Below are 20,391 nucleotides of genomic sequence, written 5' to 3'. Positions count from 1 at the left end.
TCGGTACCAATATTCATTTGTCCCACGCTGACAAGCCATCAGATTGATCAGTTGTGTTTCCAAATGATCATCTCGGTGCTGCACTTTCTCCATAAAATCCTTAGCAGACACATTTTGTAAATGTACTCCACTTTTTAAAATGTGATTTACTGCATAAGACAGTGCAGACAAGTCGCTTTCAAATAAAAGATGGAACAAATAAGGGATACTTTGTCGAAATCTGGGATCTTCAGCATATAGTCTTGTAGTCCGATACTCAGAAGCTGGAATCTGTTCCGGACGTTCATCGTATCGTCCTCCTTTTCCTTTAGGAAACAGCTGGGGAAAACATCGAGCTTCCAAGCTCTCCTCCCATACACTCACGGGATTTCCTTTTGCTTTCTTCATCTGAAAGAGATCAATATTGTCTCCCATAACTTCTTTCGAATGGAGAGGATGTATGCTAAAATGTTCATAAATTTCTTCTTCCTTTGACTTGTCCACTTTTTCAATTTGTCCAGTTGGTGTTTCTGTGTCTCCTTGTAAATCTTCTTCTTCTTCTTCTTCTTCTATATAAATTGATTCATACCATTTGTTATTTTTTTTCAAATACAAATTTGCTCTTTGTACTTTCCGCACATCTACCAGCTCCTGCCAAATCTTCTTATTCTTTGTAGGGACACCATTAACCAGAATAATTAATGGTTCAGTTTCCAAAGTATCTGCATCAATAGTTTCCATATTTTTTTTCAAATCCAAGGGCAAATACACCACTCTACCTTTTAAACCTCTCAGTAAATCTGAAGGAGGTAATTTACCAGTTTTGGGCTCCATACGTACTATGGTCTGGAACGGATGAACACATTGAATGAGTATAGACTCATATGTATTTAATTCAGAAAGTTCAGCAGGAATAGCATCCAATTCTAAATTATTATGTACAGCTCTGGTCGGCATTCTATTTTCCTCTAACTTGTTGTAGCAGTATTTACAAATACGCTGATCTTCACCCAATTCAAAACAATTTTCAAGAAATATATATGTGGCAAAATCCATCCACTTATAATTATCTTCATTTTCACTCTTTCTGTAGAGATCAACATTCCTAGTTTGTTTTCTATAATGAGTTCTGCGGCAACAAATACAAGTAACATTTGGTCTTTCATTAGAGACTATTGCAAATTTTGTTATGTGATCATTAAATGTCTTACTTACACAAGGTTCTACATTCTCTTCCACTTCTGCCTCATTTACTGTGTCCTTCTCTGCACTGTTTTGTTCAGGACCAAAGTAACAAAACTGAATTTCATCAACAACCTTCTCTACATCTGATACCGTTCCTCGGAACAGAGCCCTATTCAATTCATTTAACTGTATTGCTGGACTTTTGGCAAAATACAACCGTCTCACAAACTTTCTCATTTCAGTATGATGAACAGCCAGCATCCTAAAATGATGGAAAACACTATTGCACACTTTTCTAGATAGACAAGCAAGAGAATGACCCTGCAAACCAGTATTCTCTCTCACTCTGCATGGATCCAGACTTTGAAGCACCTTAATCTTTTGTTTTACACTTTTTTTACTATATTCTCTTAGAAACTCTCGAAATCTGTCAATAGATTCCTGACGCACAGTGCAAATACTACTACAATTCCAAGTGTACACTGGGGCTTTAGGACGTCTCCCCATTGCCTCATCTGCCATCACTTGTACCTCATCTCTTGGAACCATTATCTCCTTCTCCATTATGCAACCATTTTTTACTTCGTATGAACGACCTCTGGTGTCAACTGCATGCAGCAAACTATTACTTTGAAAATAGCTTTCTTCATTAAAAAAAGGTTCACTACTTGAACTATGCATCCACTTTCCTAAAAACACTTTACAAAAGTTTGTTCTGTTCACTACTCTTTTGCTTTTGCTTTGTGATTTCATTACATTAACCATTTTATCTAATGTACGCATCCTATTCAAAATTAATATGAATAGTTTCCTTTTTAATTCTAATGCTTTTGCTGCAATGGCTTCAATTTCTTTTTTTCTCTTGTAATATTTAGCCTTTTGCTTATATTTCTTTATATCCTTTATCAAATTGGACATAACTCTTCTCTGAAACATTTTTCTACGTATCTCTTTAAATGCTGTTTTTCTGTTTATGTTAAACCTTTCAATTGCAGAAGGTATATTTGCATTAACTAAATCCTCAATTTTTTGCTGTTCTGTAGGTTTTGTTACATTTTTCCGAGAACAGACATTTTGTACATTTTTGTTTGTTTTCAATATTTTGTTTAGGAATTGTTTTTTTTGCTTACCAGAAGATTTTTTCTTTTTCCCAACATCAGCATCTTCTACTAACTTTGGTCCTCCAGTTGTCTTCAAATATAGTTTTTTTTTTAGCGTTTTTTGAACTCGAGATTTTGTAGGCATCTTAAATTTTGTTCACTGTTCTTCAGCAATACCTGAAAAAAACTAAAAAAAAAATCCTTTATTGTATTTAAATATATTACTACATTTCTTTTCACAATAGTCACAAAACGAAATTTCTTTGCCATTTTGAATGCACACAAACTGCTCTTTTTTTTAAATTTATTTAAATGCACATGTCCAAGCTGTTTTTTTTTTTCAGACCACCACCGTGTGTATTCTCTGTGACTGCCTACACTCCAGCAGGGGCAACCAGCCTTAGTGATGCTGAATGTATTTGCATTACAGACTTAAACCTGAAAACCCCACTCGCTTCTAATTACTGTGCATGACTATACATGGCAAGCACATGGGTGTGTGCTAAGCCTCTGCTTCTTCCCCCAAAAATTCGCTCCTCTTTTCCATCTACTGCAACTGTGAAATCACCAGAGCAAGACGCAATAAATTTCTGCCTATAATTCTTCTATGCACACAGAGTCATGTTTTCACATTAGTGCCAAAACGAAATTTCTTTGCCAATTTGAAAGCACACTTACTGCTCTTTTTTTTTCGGGCCAAGTGAAAATCTCTTTTTACACTTTGAAATCACTTTTACAGACTGACACATTCTGAAACCTTTTTTTTAAATTTATTTAAATGCACATGTCCAAGCTGTTTTTTTTTTTCAGACCACCACCGTGTGTATTCTCTGTGACTGCCTACACTCCAGCAGGGGCAACCAGCCTTAGTGATGCTGAATGTATTTGCATTACAGACTTAAACCTGAAAACCCCACTCGCTTCTAATTACTGTGCATGACTATACATGGCAAGCACATGGGTGTGTGCTAAGCCTCTGCTTCTTCCCCCAAAAATTCGCTCCTCTTTTCCATCTACTGCAACTGTGAAATCACCAGAGCAAGACGCAATAAATTTCTGCCTATAATTCTTCTATGCACACAGAGTCATGTTTTCACATTAGTCCCAAAACGAAATTTCTTTGCCAATTTGAAAGCACACTTACTGCTCTTTTTTTTTTGGGCCAAGTGAAAATCTCTTTTTACACTTTGAAATCACTTTTACAGACTGACACATTCTGAAACCTTTTTTTTAAATTTATTTAAATGCACATGTCCAAGCTGTTTTTTTTTCAGACCACCACCGTGTGTATTCTCTGTGACTGCCTACACTCCAGCAGGGGCAACCAGCCTTAGTGATGCTGAATGTATTTGCATTACAGACTTAAACCTGAAAACCCCACTCGCTTCTAATTACTGTGCATGACTATACATGGCAAGCACATGGGTGTGTGCTAAGCCTCTGCTTCTTCCCCCAAAAATTCGCTCCTCTTTTCCATCTACTGCAACTGTGAAATCACCAGAGCAAGACGCAATAAATTTCTGCCTATAATTCTTCTATGCACACAGAGTCATGTTTTCACATTAGTCCCAAAACGAAATTTCTTTGCCAATTTGAAAGCACACTTACTGCTCTTTTTTTTTTGGGCCAAGTGAAAATCTCTTTTTACACTTTGAAATCACTTTTACAGACTGACACATTCTGAAACCTTTTTTTTAAATTTATTTAAATGCACATGTCCAAGCTGTTTTTTTTTCAGACCACCACCGTGTGTATTCTCTGTGACTGCCTACACTCCAGCAGGGGCAACCAGCCTTAGTGATGCTGAATGTATTTGCATTACAGACTTAAACCTGAAAACCCCACTCGCTTCTAATTACTGTGCATGACTATACATGGCAAGCACATGGGTGTGTGCTAAGCCTCTGCTTCTTCCCCCAAAAATTCGCTCCTCTTTTCCATCTACTGCAACTGTGAAATCACCAGAGCAAGACGCAATAAATTTCTGCCTATAATTCTTCTTTGCACACAGAGTCATGTTTTCACATTAGTCCCAAAACGAAATTTCTTTGCCAATTTGAAAGCACACTTACTGCTCTTTTTTTTTTGGGCCAAGTGAAAATCTCTTTTTACACTTTGAAATCACTTTTACAGACTGACACATTCTGAAACCTTTTTTTAAAATTTATTTAAATGCACATGTCCAAGCTGTTTTTTTTTCAGACCACCACCGTGTGTATTCTCTGTGACTGCCTACACTCCAGCAGGGGCAACCAGCCTTAGTGATGCTGAATGTATTTGCATTACAGACTTAAACCTGAAAACCCCACTCGCTTCTAATTACTGTGCATGACTATACATGGCAAGCACATGGGTGTGTGCTAAGCCTCTGCTTCTTCCCCCAAAAATTCGCTCCTCTTTTCCATCTACTGCAACTGTGAAATCACCAGAGCAAGACGCAATAAATTTCTGCCTATAATTCTTCTTTGCACACAGAGTCATGTTTTCACATTAGTCCCAAAACGAAATTTCTTTGCCAATTTGAAAGCACACTTACTGCTCTTTTTTTTTTGGGCCAAGTGAAAATCTCTTTTTACACTTTGAAATCACTTTTACAGACTGACACATTCTGAAACCTTTTTTTTAAATTTATTTAAATGCACATGTCCAAGCTGTTTTTTTTTTTCAGACCACCACCGTGTGTATTCTCTGTGACTGCCTACACTCCAGCAGGGGCAACCAGCCTTAGTGATGCTGAATGTATTTGCATTACAGACTTAAACCTGAAAACCCCACTCGCTTCTAATTACTGTGCATGACTATACATGGCAAGCACATGGGTGTGTGCTAAGCCTCTGCTTCTTCCCCCAAAAATTCGCTCCTCTTTTCCATCTACTGCAACTGTGAAATCACCAGAGCAAGACGCAATAAATTTCTGCCTATAATTCTTCTATGCACACAGAGTCATGTTTTCACATTAGTGCCAAAACGAAATTTCTTTGCCAATTTGAAAGCACACTTACTGCTCTTTTTTTTTTGGGCCAAGTGAAAATCTCTTTTTACACTTTGAAATCACTTTTACAGACTGACACATTCTGAAACCTTTTTTTTAAATTTATTTAAATGCACATGTCCAAGCTGTTTTTTTTTCAGACCACCACCGTGTTTATTCTCTGTGACTGCCTACACTCCAGCAGGAGCAACCAGCCTTAGTGATGCTGAATGTATTTGCATTACAGACTTAAACCTGAAAACCCCACTCGCTTCTAATTACTGTGCATGACTATACATGGCAAGCACATGGGTGTGTGCTAAGCCTCTGCTTCTTCCCCCAAAAATTCGCTCCTCTTTTCCATCTACTGCAACTGTGAAATCACCAGAGCAAGACGCAATAAATTTCTGCCTATAATTCTTCTATGCACACAGAGTCATGTTTTCACATTAGTCCCAAAACGAAATTTCTTTGCCAATTTGAAAGCACACTTACTGCTCTTTTTTTTTTGGGCCAAGTGAAAATCTCTTTTTACACTTTGAAATCACTTTTACAGACTGACACATTCTGAAACCTTTTTTTTAAATTTTTTTAAATGCACATGTCCAAGCTGTTTTTTTTTCAGACCACCACCGTGTGTATTCTCTGTGACTGCCTACACTCCAGCAGGGGCAACCAGCCTTAGTGATGCTGAATGTATTTGCATTACAGACTTAAACCTGAAAACCCCACTCGCTTCTAATTACTGTGCATGACTATACATGGCAAGCACATGGGTGTGTGCTAAGCCTCTGCTTCTTCCCCCAAAAATTCGCTCCTCTTTTCCATCTACTGCAACTGTGAAATCACCAGAGCAAGACGCAATAAATTTCTGCCTATAATTCTTCTTTGCACACAGAGTCATGTTTTCACATTAGTCCCAAAACGAAATTTCTTTGCCAATTTGAAAGCACACTTACTGCTCTTTTTTTTTTGGGCCAAGTGAAAATCTCTTTTTACACTTTGAAATCACTTTTACAGACTGACACATTCTGAAACCTTTTTTTTAAATTTATTTAAATGCACATGTCCAAGCTGTTTTTTTTTCAGACCACCACCGTGTGTATTCTCTGTGACTGCCTACACTCCAGCAGGGGCAACCAGCCTTAGTGATGCTGAATGTATTTGCATTACAGACTTAAACCTGAAAACCCCACTCGCTTCTAATTACTGTGCATGACTATACATGGCAAGCACATGGGTGTGTGCTAAGCCTCTGCTTCTTCCCCCAAAAATTCGCTCCTCTTTTCCATCTACTGCAACTGTGAAATCACCAGAGCAAGACGCAATAAATTTCTGCCTATAATTCTTCTATGCACACAGAGTCATGTTTTCACATTAGTGCCAAAACGAAATTTCTTTGCCAATTTGAAAGCACACTTACTGCTCTTTTTTTTTGGGCCAAGTGAAAATCTCTTTTTACACTTTGAAATCACTTTTACAGACTGACACATTCTGAAACCTTTTTTTTAAATTTATTTAAATGCACATGTCCAAGCTGGTTTTTTTTCAGACCACCACCGTGTTTATTCTCTGTGACTGCCTACACTCCAGCAGGAGCAACCAGCCTTAGTGATGCTGAATGTATTTGCATTACAGACTTAAACCTGAAAACCCCACTCGCTTCTAATTACTGTGCATGACTATACATGGCAAGCACATGGGTGTGTGCTAAGTCTCTGCTTCTTCCCCCAAAAATTCGCTCCTCTTTTCCATCTACTGCAACTGTGAAATCACCAGAGCAAGACGCAATAAATTTCTGCCTATAATTCTTCTATGCACACAGAGTCATGTTTTCACATTAGTGCCAAAACGAAATTTCTTTGCCAATTTGAAAGCACACTTACTGCTCTTTTGTTTTTTGGGCCAAGTGAAAATCTCTTTTTACACTTTGAAATCACTTTTACAGACTGACACATTCTGAAACCTTTTTTTTAAATTTATTTAAATGCACATGTCCAAGCTGTTTTTTTTTCAGACCACCACCGTGTGTATTCTCTGTGACTGCCTACACTCCAGCAGGGGCAACCAGCCTTAGTGATGCTGAATGTATTTGCATTACAGACTTAAACCTGAAAACCCCACTCGCTTCTAATTACTGTGCATGACTATACATGGCAAGCACATGGGTGTGTGCTAAGCCTCTGCTTCTTCCCCCAAAAATTCGCTCCTCTTTTCCATCTACTGCAACTGTGAAATCACCAGAGCAAGACGCAATAAATTTCTGCCTATAATTCTTCTTTGCACACAGAGTCATGTTTTCACATTAGTCCCAAAACGAAATTTCTTTGCCAATTTGAAAGCACACTTACTGCTCTTTTTTTTTTGGGCCAAGTGAAAATCTCTTTTTACACTTTGAAATCACTTTTACAGACTGACACATTCTGAAACCTTTTTTTTAAATTTATTTAAATGCACATGTCCAAGCTGTTTTTTTTTCAGACCACCACCGTGTGTATTCTCTGTGACTGCCTACACTCCAGCAGGGGCAACCAGCCTTAGTGATGCTGAATGTATTTGCATTACAGACTTAAAGCTGAAAACCCCACTCGCTTCTAATTACTGTGCATGACTATACATGGCAAGCACATGGGTGTGTGCTAAGCCTCTGCTTCTTCCCCCAAAAATTCGCTCCTCTTTTCCATCTACTGCAACTGTGAAATCACCAGAGCAAGACGCAATAAATTTCTGCCTATAATTCTTCTATGCACACAGAGTCATGTTTTCACATTAGTGCCAAAACGAAATTTCTTTGCCAATTTGAAAGCACACTTACTGCTCTTTTTTTTTTGGGCCAAGTGAAAATCTCTTTTTACACTTTGAAATCACTTTTACAGACTGACACATTCTGAAACCTTTTTTTTAAATTTATTTAAATGCACATGTCCAAGCTGTTTTTTTTTCAGACCACCACCGTGTTTATTCTCTGTGACTGCCTACACTCCAGCAGGAGCAACCAGCCTTAGTGATGCTGAATGTATTTGCATTACAGACTTAAACCTGAAAACCCCACTCGCTTCTAATTACTGTGCATGACTATACATGGCAAGCACATGGGTGTGTGCTAAGCCTCTGCTTCTTCCCCCAAAAATTCGCTCCTCTTTTCCATCTACTGCAACTGTGAAATCACCAGAGCAAGACGCAATAAATTTCTGCCTATAATTCTTCTATGGACACAGAGTCATGTTTTCACATTAGTGCCAAAACGAAATTTCTTTGCCAATTTGAAAGCACACTTACTGCTCTTTTTTTTTTGGGCCAAGTGAAAATCTCTTTTTACACTTTGAAATCACTTTTACAGACTGACACATTCTGAAACCTTTTTTTTAAATTTATTTAAATGCACATGTCCAAGCTGTTTTTTTTTCAGACCACCACCGTGTGTATTCTCTGTGACTGCCTACACTCCAGCAGGGGCAACCAGCCTTAGTGATGCTGAATGTATTTGCATTACAGACTTAAACCTGAAAACCCCACTCGCTTCTAATTACTGTGCATGACTATACATGGCAAGCACATGGGTGTGTGCTAAGCCTCTGCTTCTTCCCCCAAAAATTCGCTCCTCTTTTCCATCTACTGCAACTGTGAAATCACCAGAGCAAGACGCAATAAATTTCTGCCTATAATTCTTCTATGCACACAGAGTCATGTTTTCACATTAGTGCCAAAACGAAATTTCTTTGCCAATTTGAAAGCACACTTACTGCTCTTTTTTTTTTGGGCCAAGTGAAAATCTCTTTTTACACTTTGAAATCACTTTTACAGACTGACACATTCTGAAACCTTTTTTTTAAATTTATTTAAATGCACATGTCCAAGCTGTTTTTTTTTCAGACCACCACCGTGTGTATTCTCTGTGACTGCCTACACTCCAGCAGGGGCAACCAGCCTTAGTGATGCTGAATGTATTTGCATTACAGACTTAAACCTGAAAACCCCACTCGCTTCTAATTACTGTGCATGACTATACATGGCAAGCACATGGGTGTGTGCTAAGCCTCTGCTTCTTCCCCCAAAAATTCGCTCCTCTTTTCCATCTACTCCAACTGTGAAATCACCAGAGCAAGACGCAATAAATTTCTGCCTATAATTCTTCTATGCACACAGAGTCATGTTTTCACATTAGTCCCAAAACGAAATTTCTTTGCCAATTTGAAAGCACACTTACTGCTCTTTTTTTTTCGGGCCAAGTGAAAATCTCTTTTACAGACTGACACATTATGAATCCACCATGTGTAACTACAACAAAAACAATTCCCATTTCTATTATTCATTTCTTAAGTTACCACATACATCCCCTCTCAAACTGTAAACTCACCTTTAAAATTAGTTAGTTGTGAAAGAAATGTGTCACTCAAACAGCAGATTATCAGAGCCAGGATCTCTGTTGTGTTCACCTCTCTCCTCTCAGCAGAACCAGATAATGGCAAACTTTCCCTCTATTTTTCCACACATATACATGTAAGTTTCAAATCTCAGTGCTTCCCCCTTTTTTTCAAATGTAATGACACATTTCTATTGGTTGAAAACCAACCCTTTTCCAAAAGTACCCTGCCCCCAACTTGACTTCTGCCTAGTACCCTTCCCCCAACTTGACTTCTGCCTGCTACCATAGCAACAGCTCATGGAACACTGCTGTGTGCAGTTAGGTCAGAAGTTCGACACACAATGTTTCAATTCCACAGAGCAAGAGTGCTTGACTTTTCAATCCTAACAGCAAATCCATAGTACTGTTCTTTGGTTACACATTTTTTTGTACCAATACAAAACATGCTTCTATGAATTTTCACATACAGCCTAGTTTTTTTTCTAGAATGGTATGAAACAGCCAATCAGTTCTTTTTGTTTTGTAAAAAATATGTATGCCTCCATTTCCAAACTGTCTTTCTTTTCACATTGCCATTCTACTGAAAGACACCTCCTGAGTGCATCCAGTTCTCCTTTGAAGATGTTCACAGTGTGGATTGTAGGGCACAGCTATGTCTTCTGGAGTGAAAAGTTTGCAGAGAAAACAGATATGGTGAGAGACCTTGCTTTGCCAAATGTAGACATTAAATGGATTGGTCAGAGAGGGTTAAAGTGGCACCAATTGATGCCATTGGTGAAATCCTTCATGCAAATCCAACACCCTGACCTCATAATAGTGCACTGTGGTGGCAATGACCTAGGCACTTTGACTGGGGTAGGTCTGGAAATGCTTATGAAGGACACCTTTGCACAACTGTTTACACTTTTCCCTAAAACTGCCTTTGTGTTTTCCAACATATGCCAAAGGCAAAAATGGAACTGGTCCAATCATTTCTGTCCACAGATTGACAAAGCAAGAAAGCACGTCAACAAATCTGTTTCTGCTTTCCTCCGTGACTATGGTATGGGTGCCATTTACCACAACAACTTGCGTTACGACATGCAAGACATTTATAGAGGAGATGGTGTGCACTTCAATGATGAAGGGAACAGAGTCTTCCTCTTGAACCTTAGACTCTGCATCGGTACTTACTTGTAGGTACCACTAAAAAAATGACTCCATAAACACAACAGCTCTTTTTAGAGCTCCCTAATTTCTAAACTCTTAAATCTGATTTTCATTTATTTATTATTTTTTTTTACCGTACGCTTACCGTAAGCTTACCGTACGCGTACCCCGTGATTTTTTTTAAAATCAATAAATGTTTTTTTTGTACTTTTCTGTCCTTCTTTGACCCCCTTACAATTGTTAGGGGGTCTGTAACTCTCCTCATTGCCCCCTTTCCTTGTTTTCACTCTTTTTTTTCAGAGTGAAATACACAAAATGGCGGCCGCCGCTTCCTGGTTTCGGCCGATCCGAATGTTTACTAAGATCTAAGAGCCAATCAGAATCGCGCTCGCGCACGCCACCGTACGCTTACCGTAAGCGTACGGTAAGCGTACCGTAAGCTGGCTCAGATATATATATTGATTTAAAGGCTATTTTCTCAGAATCTACTGAACAGATTTACACCAAACCTACAAAAGGCACTTCCTTGACCTAGGGACTACCTCTCTGCCAAATTTCGAGTAATTCTGTTCAGCCGTTCGGGCTGTAGCTCGTTCTAAAGGTCCTATGGAAAAATGCATGGGAAAAACGCGTTTTGGGACCCCCCTTTTATCTCAGCCCCCGCTTGACGGATCCCCCCGAGACTTTCAGGGTAGGAGCGGAGCGTAGCGCCCCACCTATTTTGAGAAATTCGCGAGGATTCATCGACCGGCGTCAAAGTTATTCAAAATAGAATGTTGAGGTTTTCCTATGGAAACGTGGTCCTAACTATAACTACCTACTGGCGACCGCCAGTAGGTAATATATATATATATATATTCAACACAAATGAAAAAAGACGCGGCACTCCTCTCGATGATTGAGATGGAATATACTACAAAAAGATCCTGACATTGGCATGTCTATAGGAGAACATCCACAGATATCATACAAGAGAGCGCCCAATCTCTCGGATCACTTGGTACGGAGTCATTTTGTAGCCACAAAACCTGAAACTTGGCTACAATCAAGATCTAAGGGCTTCACCAAATGTCTGTCCTGTAAAGCCTGTAAGATTGGGAAAAATCTTAAAAACATCAATGATCCGGCTGGTAAAAGCTTCCAGATAAGAGAGACCATCACATGTGAATCCACTTTTGTAGTATACCTCCTCCAATGCTTTTGTGGAAAACAGTACATTGGTAGCACAACGTGCCCTCTCAAGAAACGCATATTAGAACATGTGCGTGCTATTCAGAATCAAGACACGACATATGCAATAGCCAGACATATGTCACTACATGTGGGAAAATCATGGTTGGACATAAAATACTCTGGACTGATCACAGTGCCCCCAAGTGAACGAGGTGGAAACCGCACCCAAAAATTACGCAGACTTGAGTCGCGCCTAATAATGAGGTTCAAAACGAAACAGCCGTTGGGCCTGAATGGGGACGAGGAACTTTATGTGCATTTATAGACCTTCTCAACCACTATTGTTATATAACATTCCACCACAAGATTCTAACAACAGTAACATCTGGCTATAACTGTATCAGGAAACTATCTCGCTGTATCTTCACATACATATGACATAATATTTTCATGGAATTGCATATAAATTTGTATTATAGTTTTGCTTTGAATCCATACAGACACACACAATAGCAGACCTTGCTGCACTTACAGGCACTCAGCCTCAAACTTTCGGCATTTATTATGATATATTATTTGCATACAAACAAATTAACCATATGTACTTAGGTGCCTTGCACTCAGCAATCAATTTTGTGTATACTCAGAAAGGTATTTAAGTAATAATACCCACTTTCTTTGTAAAAAGTATCACTATTCAGCAAGGAATGATGTTAATTCCGTATACTTTGCATTTTGTTTAACTACAATACCCACAATGCAACAACAATGGCACCTTGAAGTAATTGTATAAAACCAAGAAATGGAAAAGGGACCAATGTAACAGTCTACCGTGACCAGGAACTACGGTTCGAAACGCGTAGGGAGGGTTACTATCTGAGATTAAACTAACATCTCAATCATCGAGAGGAGTGCCGCGTCTTTTTTCATTTGTGTTGAATAAATACCGAGATCGTGTCCTGATCTCGACGTGTGCACCGGCTGGTAAGGTGCTCCTTCCGTGCAGGACATTTGTGTGCAAAAAATATATATATATATATATATATATATATATATATATATATATATATATATATATATATATATGTGTGTGTGTGTGTGTGTGTGTGTGTGTGTGTAAAAAACACTTAATACTTAAAATCCTTAAATACTTACCTGTACTTATCTTTAAAACTTTAACAATGAATATGCCTTTACCATTCACGTTTTTACAACAGAATTCATTGTAATGGCATGCGTGGTAAAGGCATATTTGTTGTAAAGACTTGCGTGGTAATGTCATGTGTGTGGAAAAGCATGTGTGGTTAAGGCATGTGGGGTCCCAGCTTCATTGCATAGACTGTTTCCCCCAAAAGACTGATGCCAGGGACGTGATACAAATGTTGAATATTGTGGGGACCTGCAGCTGAGGCCAATGGGATGATTTGCATATGGGAAGATGACCTATCAATGTCCTTGTTCTGAGAGGGTTCTAGTAGACACGGACATTCTAGGTTCTGCCTAGGTCTAGTTGAAGAACCTATCCGTGGGGCAAGCCCCAGCCGTGATGCCTTGTTCTCCTTGGACACAAATCTCATCATCTCTGATTACCAGGCACTCTCCTGGCCCAACCATGGCAACATCCACCTCGGTATGGAGGCAACACAATGATCAATCCAAGGTAATGTTCATTTCATCACTGTATCGAAACCTCAAACACATTCATACAAACTTTCCTTCAAGCTTCCGCATGCATTGCACAATAGACAAGGCCAGACTTCCCCTGTCTTCGCCATCTCTGGAAGGTGAAATGGAGCACACAGTCCAGAACACCCAGGGTAGCGCTCTCACCCGAGACCCTCCACTATTTCTTGGCCTTCATCTGTGCAACAGGTGCAATGGTACCCGTACCTGGTAATGTAAGTTACACACTGAACCTTGGGCACGGTTATGACCACTCTTTATTCTCGCACACACATGGCCGCGGAGCCCGGAATGCCCCCTGCGTATTCCATGCCTTTAGGGAAGGTTACTGCTGGGTGTGCTGTCCGGCTCCACTGGAGCGAGGCTCGAAGGGAACCATTTGCATTCATTGAGAGGTCATTAAAACTGGTTCGATCAACCCTGGGCAGGACGCCTCTGACTCCGAAGCCGATCCGTAGCCCTCGGGAGCCTGTGGAAAAAACAAGCGCACACGCAGTTTATTGTGATGTCCAGGTGATCGCAAGGTGAGATAAAGACAGCGGGAGACTGACAGCCGCCCCGCCCCGCCCCTTGGTCCCCGCCCACCACGCGCAGCAGCGCGAGCGCTCCTCTGTCAGGTCCCTTCTGACGCGCTCACTGGGCTCTCCACCGGCCACAGGTAGGATCAGCGGGGAGATGGCGGAGGATAAGACCTTCCGGTACGGGCTGATCGTGCTGGGCTTCTTTCTCATCGTCATCGGGATGTTTATCATGAGTGTGGAGAAGCCACAGGTCTTCGTCACCTTCTGCACTCTCGGGGCCCTGCTGGTGCTGCTTGGCATCGTGTGGAGCATCTGCCAGTGCTACCCCAAGGTAGGCAGGGGTCTCTGAGTAACTCTTTGCCCGCACTTCAGTCATTTGGGCCGTGATGGTGTAAAAGCACCCTGCAGCGAATAACACTGGCACCTGACATCCACACCTTGTTATGGTGTAGAGGGGAATAAGGTGAGCGGGCGGGTTTTGTACTCTTTTTGCCCACGTCCATACCCCTTCATACTTTTTTTGCACCAGAAGTCAGCGGTGGTCACCAGTTGTCGGTACATAGTTGTCCAAAGACAGGCTCTGGGTGATTATATAGTAAGGATTGCGCGGAGGACGGTCATGTCGCGCTGCGCCCTGGGGCTTTTATAATGGTAAGTAGATGGACACAATGACTTTCGTCACTTTGCACCACGAAGGAATCTGCACAAAACCTTAGTAGTAACCGCGCTGGTCTCTCAGGTGCCTATGGGGACATATGCTAAACCGGGTGCAAATACTACTCTCATTTTAGGACCGCCTCGAGTCTAAATGATGCCATAAGGGCCTATGAGAACATGCCTGCCTTTGAGATATACCTTAATTTGACCTATTGTGTCCAATTAGGGCTGCAGTGGCTTCCTTGCTGACAAGCGTCCAGTGGCACAGTGTCAGCAGTCTTGCTTACAAGTGTGTGTACTGTCCCATGACAGTATGTCAGCGGGCTCGCTGACAAGTGCATTTACCGTCACATTGGAAGTACAGTAGGAGCCTTCCAGTGACACATACGCACTGTCCATTGATGGAACAGGAGCAGTGTAGTTCTGTCCCATTGAATGAATAGTAGCTGCCTTGTTGACAAATGTCTCTACTGTCCCTTTTGCATTTGACTGTTCAGTACCACTGAAGGCACAATATCAGCCGTCCTTCGATTAATATACTGTCCCAATTGAGTTAATAGCAACCATGCTGTGATGTGTCTGCTCTGTCCCATATGAGGTACAGTAGAAGTCCAGCTGAGATGTGAAGGTACTATGCCATTTAGGGTATAGTAGAAGGCTTGTTTTCACGTGTATGTGCTGTCCCATTGTGACTATACTAGCAGACTGTTGAGATATGTATATATGCTGTTCCATTTCAGGTAAAGGTATAGTAGCAGTCTGGTTGAGATGTGTATGCACTCTGCCATTGAGGGTATAGTAGCAGTATGGTTGAGATGTGTATGCACTCTGCCATTGAGGGTATTGTAAATGTTTTGCTGAGATATGTATATGCTGCTCCATTTGAGGTTAAGTTATAGTAGCAGTATGGTTGAGATGTGTACGCACTCTGCCAGTGAGGGTATAGTAGCAGTCTGGTTGAGATGTGTACGCACTCTGCCAGTGAGGGTATAGTAGCAGTCTGGTTGAGATGTGTACGCACTCTGCCATTGAGGGTATAGTAGCAGTATGGTTGAGATGTGTACGCACTCTGCCAGTGAGGGTATAGTAGCAGTATGGTTGAGATGTGTACGCACTCTGCCATTGAGGGTATAGTAGAAGCTTTGCTGAGATATGTGTATGTGGTTCCATTTGAGGTTAATGAACGGTAACAGTTTGGTTGAGTTGTGTATGTTCAGTGCCTTTAGCATTACAGTAGCAGTCTTGATAAGATGCCCATGAACTGTCCTATTGAGGATGTAGTAGCAGTCTTGTTGGATATGCATGCACTGTGCAGTTGTGGTTATAGTAGCAGTTCTCATGTTGAGATACCTATATACGGTGCCATTAGAGGTTAAGGTATAGAAGCTGTCTTGTTGGGATATGTATGCACTGTCCCACTGAGGAGGCATAGTAGCACTCTTGCTCTGATGTAATTGTACTGTCCTGTTGAGGGTACAATAGTTGTCTTGTTGAGATGTGTATGAACTGTCCCACTGAAGGGGCAGAGAAGCACTCTTGCTCTGATGTAATTGTACTGTCCTGTTGAGGGTACAGTAGAAGTCTTGTTCAGATGTATATGCACTGTCCCACTGAGGGTGTTATGTTATGTTATGTTAGATGTATTTTATATAGCGCAAAAACACCTTCAGGCCTCTAAGCGCTTTTTTAGAGAGAGTGACCGGAATCACAGACGGTAATCGGCAAGGCAACAGAATTACACTGTGACTAACGTTTTAAGTTGTTTCCTAAATGTAAGGAGGACCGATTCCCTACAAAGGTGCTCAGGTAAATTATTCCAAATTTGTGTAAGCATGACAGAGAACGCTCTACCCCCTTTGGATTTGATGATATATCGGGGAAGGACTAAACGGCAGGCCTCAGATGATCGCAGCGTCCGGCTAGGAACATAATTCTCCAGGCGTTCTTTTATGTAGACTGGTGCTTGGCCATAAATTGCTTTGCGGGCAATATAGAGGCCTTTAAATTGGGCTCTCTGTCTGATTGGAAGCCAGTGCAATTTGTGTAGAAGAGGGGTAGCCCGAGTCCTTCTGGGAAGTCTATAAATGAGCCTAACCGCGTCATTCTGCACTACCTGCAGTCTCTTAAGTTTCTGGGGAGTCCAATGTAAAGGGCATACCCATAATCCAGCCTCGAGATGACAGTAGCAGATACAATTGCCTGCAATGAGACAGTTGACAGAAGGGTGGCAAGTTTACGCAGCTGGCTCATCAACCCTATATAAGTTCCCACCACCGTGGTGACCTGGCTGGACAATGTTGTAGCAGTCTTGTTGAGAAGTGTATGTACTCTCCCACTGAGGGTATAGTAGAAGTCTTGTAGAGATGTATATGCACTGTTCCGCTGAGGGTATAGTATCAGGATGTTGAGATGTGTCTGCAAGGTCCCAATGAGGGTATAGTAACAGTCTTCTTAAGATGTGCACGTACAGTTCCATATAGGGTATAGTAGTCTTATAGAAATGTGTGTATAATTCCAATATAAGGTTCAGGTATAATAGCCGGTCTAGTTGACATATGTGTGTACTGTCATCTTGAGGGTATTGTAGAGGTCTTGTTGAGATGTGTATGTGCTGTTCCACTGAGGGTATGGTAGCAGTCTTGTTGAGATGCTTATGCACTGTCCCGCTGAGGGTATAGTAGCAGTATGTTGAGATGTGTCTGCAAGGTCCTAATGAGGGTATAGTAGCAGTCTTTGTGAGATGTGCACGTACTGTCCCATACAGGATATAGTAGTAGTCGAATAGAGATCTGTGTGTATGTTTCCAATGTAAGGTTAAGGTATAGTGGCAGGTCTAGATGACATATGTACATACTGTTATATAGAGGGTATAGTAGCATTCTTGCTAAGATGTAATTGCAGTGCCACATTCAGGGTATAGTAGCAGTCTTGTTGACATGTGCACGTACTGTCCAATACAGGGTATAATTGTAGGCTTATAGAGGTGTGTGGATGTGTTCCAATGTAAGGTTAAGGTATAGTGTCAGGTCTGTTTGACATATGTACATACTGTTATACTGAGGATATAGTAGCACTCTTGCTAAGATGCAATTGCACTGCCACATTGAGGGTATACTAGCAGTCTTGTTGAGATGTGTATATAGTGCTGAATTGAAGGTTGATACTGCAGCAGATCTAGTTGACATATGTGTGTAGTATCATCTTGAGGGCATATTGGCACTCATGCTGAGATGTAATTGTACTGCTTTGTCGAGGGTGTAGTAGCAGTGTATGTGAGATGCGTTGATATTGTCCTGCTGAAGGGATGTAGAATTATTCCTGAGAAGTTCATTCTCCCCCAGAGCCTGGTAGTGCTTGCCCCATGTGGTACACTGCTCTTAGCTGCCCTGGTATGGGCTTTGAAGGACACAAAATGTGATGGAATTGATTGTGCCAACCCCTGTTAGCTGCCTATGGGGCAGGAGGGGCAGACAGATCTCCACGCAACTGCTCCTCACCCAAAAGAGCTAAAATGGTGGAATGTGTTCCAGCATCTCCATTGTGTCTGCTCTTAGCCGTGTCAGCAGTTATATAATGCGTGGTACCCTGTATGACCAGATTTCTAATCACTCCAAATGTGGGCAACGAAGTCAATGGGGCACAGGGAACTTTAGCAGTTTGTCCAGGATCACAGAATGTGGTAAATTGGTCGAGCCACGATTCAAACTCACTTTCCCTAGTTTGGCAGTGTGCAGCTTAGCCACTATTTCGAAACTCTCTGGAGTTGCGAAGGGAAGAGGAGGTGGACGAGGGTAGATGGTGGTCATATGGAGCTGTAGAAAAAATTTACAAAGAACACAATTACCACCAACAAAAACAACAACTACAACAGCAATAGTACAACTCCGACTTCTACTACCAGTATTCCTACTAACCATAATAAAAAAAGTCTACAACAATAATACCACGAATACTGCGACAGCAACTAATACTATTACTAATAATAGTACAGGAATTAAAGATACCGCAGAGCATGTAACATTTTTGCAATTTCCCTGTTTTCGCCTGTGGGGACATACATTTTTTACAACGTATCTATTAGACGAATATACATAACCCTTGAAGTTTACCTGTGTGTTTGTGCTTCCTTCACGAGAACGCACACACACATTAGGGGAAGCAGCTACATTATATGGTAAAAGTAATGCAATGTGGTGTCTCGTGTTAGTTTGTGACAAGGTGGCGTTGCATGGGTGGTGCATGGGAGTTCCAGTGCATCCATCCACGGAGTTTGATTCAAATCCATATCTACAAAGATGTGTAGACATGGATTTACGCCAAAATCCTGCGCCTCCCCGAGGCTGGCATAACAAGGAGAAATATTTCTATTTCTCTTTGCTTTTTTCTCTTTTCGTGTATGCTGTATTCTACAGTCTTTATATATTAAGAGTATTGCTTCTTGCACAAAAGCTATGCTGACCACAACGCAGACACCCTTGCACTTTGGTGCAAGGGTGTCTGCATTGGCACATGGCAGCATAAAGTGCACCAGCGCAGAGAAAGGACAGAACAGCGCCACATATTTCAAGATATGGCGCTGTTCTGCTCTTTCCCGTTCACGCAACGCAGCCAGCAACTTCACTTGCTGCGCTGCTTTATTTATTTTTCAATCTGGGCCAAAATGTTTTCAGTCCACAGGAAGTGCTCGACCATTACATACCCAGCTGGCTTATTCTGGTTGTCTGAGCTTTGAGTCATACAGGAGCGATCCCGAACAATTGAAGGCATTCTCCAACCTGATGGGAAAGCCACTTTTCTCCAAAGTAACTTGGGGGCATATTTACAACAAGGCGATAAAAAATTATCGCCGCTTTGGCGGCCGTTTTCGGCCGAAAAGCGGCGATAATTTTAGCGCTATATTAGCAAGGCCACGCTAATGCGTGAAACCTTGCTTTAGCGTGGGGATGTCTAACGCCCAGCTTTGCATCTCTAATGAGATGCAAAGTGGGCGTTCCTGACCTGACATGATAGGAGAAATGTCGCTAAGCGACATTTCTCCTATCATCAAGCCTCACGCTATGAAGCATAGCGGCAGGAAAAGTAGCGATAACCCCTGTTATCGCTACTTTCCTTACGCCTGCTTCAGGATTGACTTAGCCATGATATCCTATGGAAGGTGGATATCATGGCTAAGTTTGTGAGTCCCTATCAACTAGCTAACGTGAGATTATCGCTGGGTTTCCAGAGATAATCTCACGCTAGCCAGTTAGCGCTAGGATTTTTATCGCTGATGAGATAAGCGTTGCTAATAGCACGCTATCTCAGCGATAAAAATCGGCGCTAGCCGGCGATAATTATCCGAGCGCTAAGTGCGCTCAGCGATAATTATCGCCGGTTGTTGTTGATATGCCCCTTGGTGTGTTAGTTTACTGATCAGAAGTCTCAAATCTGCAGATCACAGATCCGACGGCTGCTGGGTTGTCTCAACCTCTATTCATCACTTTTTTAACAAGCATTGGCAAAGCCTGTAGGTCTGGGTTTAAAGTGCTATTGAACATGGGAGCCAGATGCAACAAATTATTGGTGGGGCCCAGGTCATATGAGCAATTCCATGGAAGTGAATTACGG

The 20,391-nt window shown here is 41.3% G+C and overlaps 1 protein-coding gene across 1 annotated transcript in view; it reads left to right on the top strand.

Annotated features, from left to right (window-relative positions):
• The first annotated feature begins 14,250 nt into the window (after nt 1-14,250).
• The window catches only part of BSND (barttin CLCNK type accessory subunit beta), a 177,257-nt gene continuing 171,116 nt past the window's right edge, over nt 14,251-20,391 (top strand). The window contains exon 1 of the mRNA XM_085602526.1: nt 14,251-14,458. Within this exon, the coding sequence (XP_085458652.1) occupies nt 14,282-14,458 (177 nt within the window). The 5' untranslated portion in view covers nt 14,251-14,281. The remainder of the gene's footprint in view (nt 14,459-20,391) is intronic.

The sequence above is a fragment of the Triturus cristatus genome, chromosome 4_2 (genome assembly GCF_964204655.1).
Source record: "Triturus cristatus chromosome 4_2, aTriCri1.1, whole genome shotgun sequence".
Taxonomy (NCBI): domain Eukaryota; kingdom Metazoa; phylum Chordata; class Amphibia; order Caudata; family Salamandridae; genus Triturus; species Triturus cristatus.
This window is presented reverse-complemented; position numbering and strand designations above follow the sequence as displayed.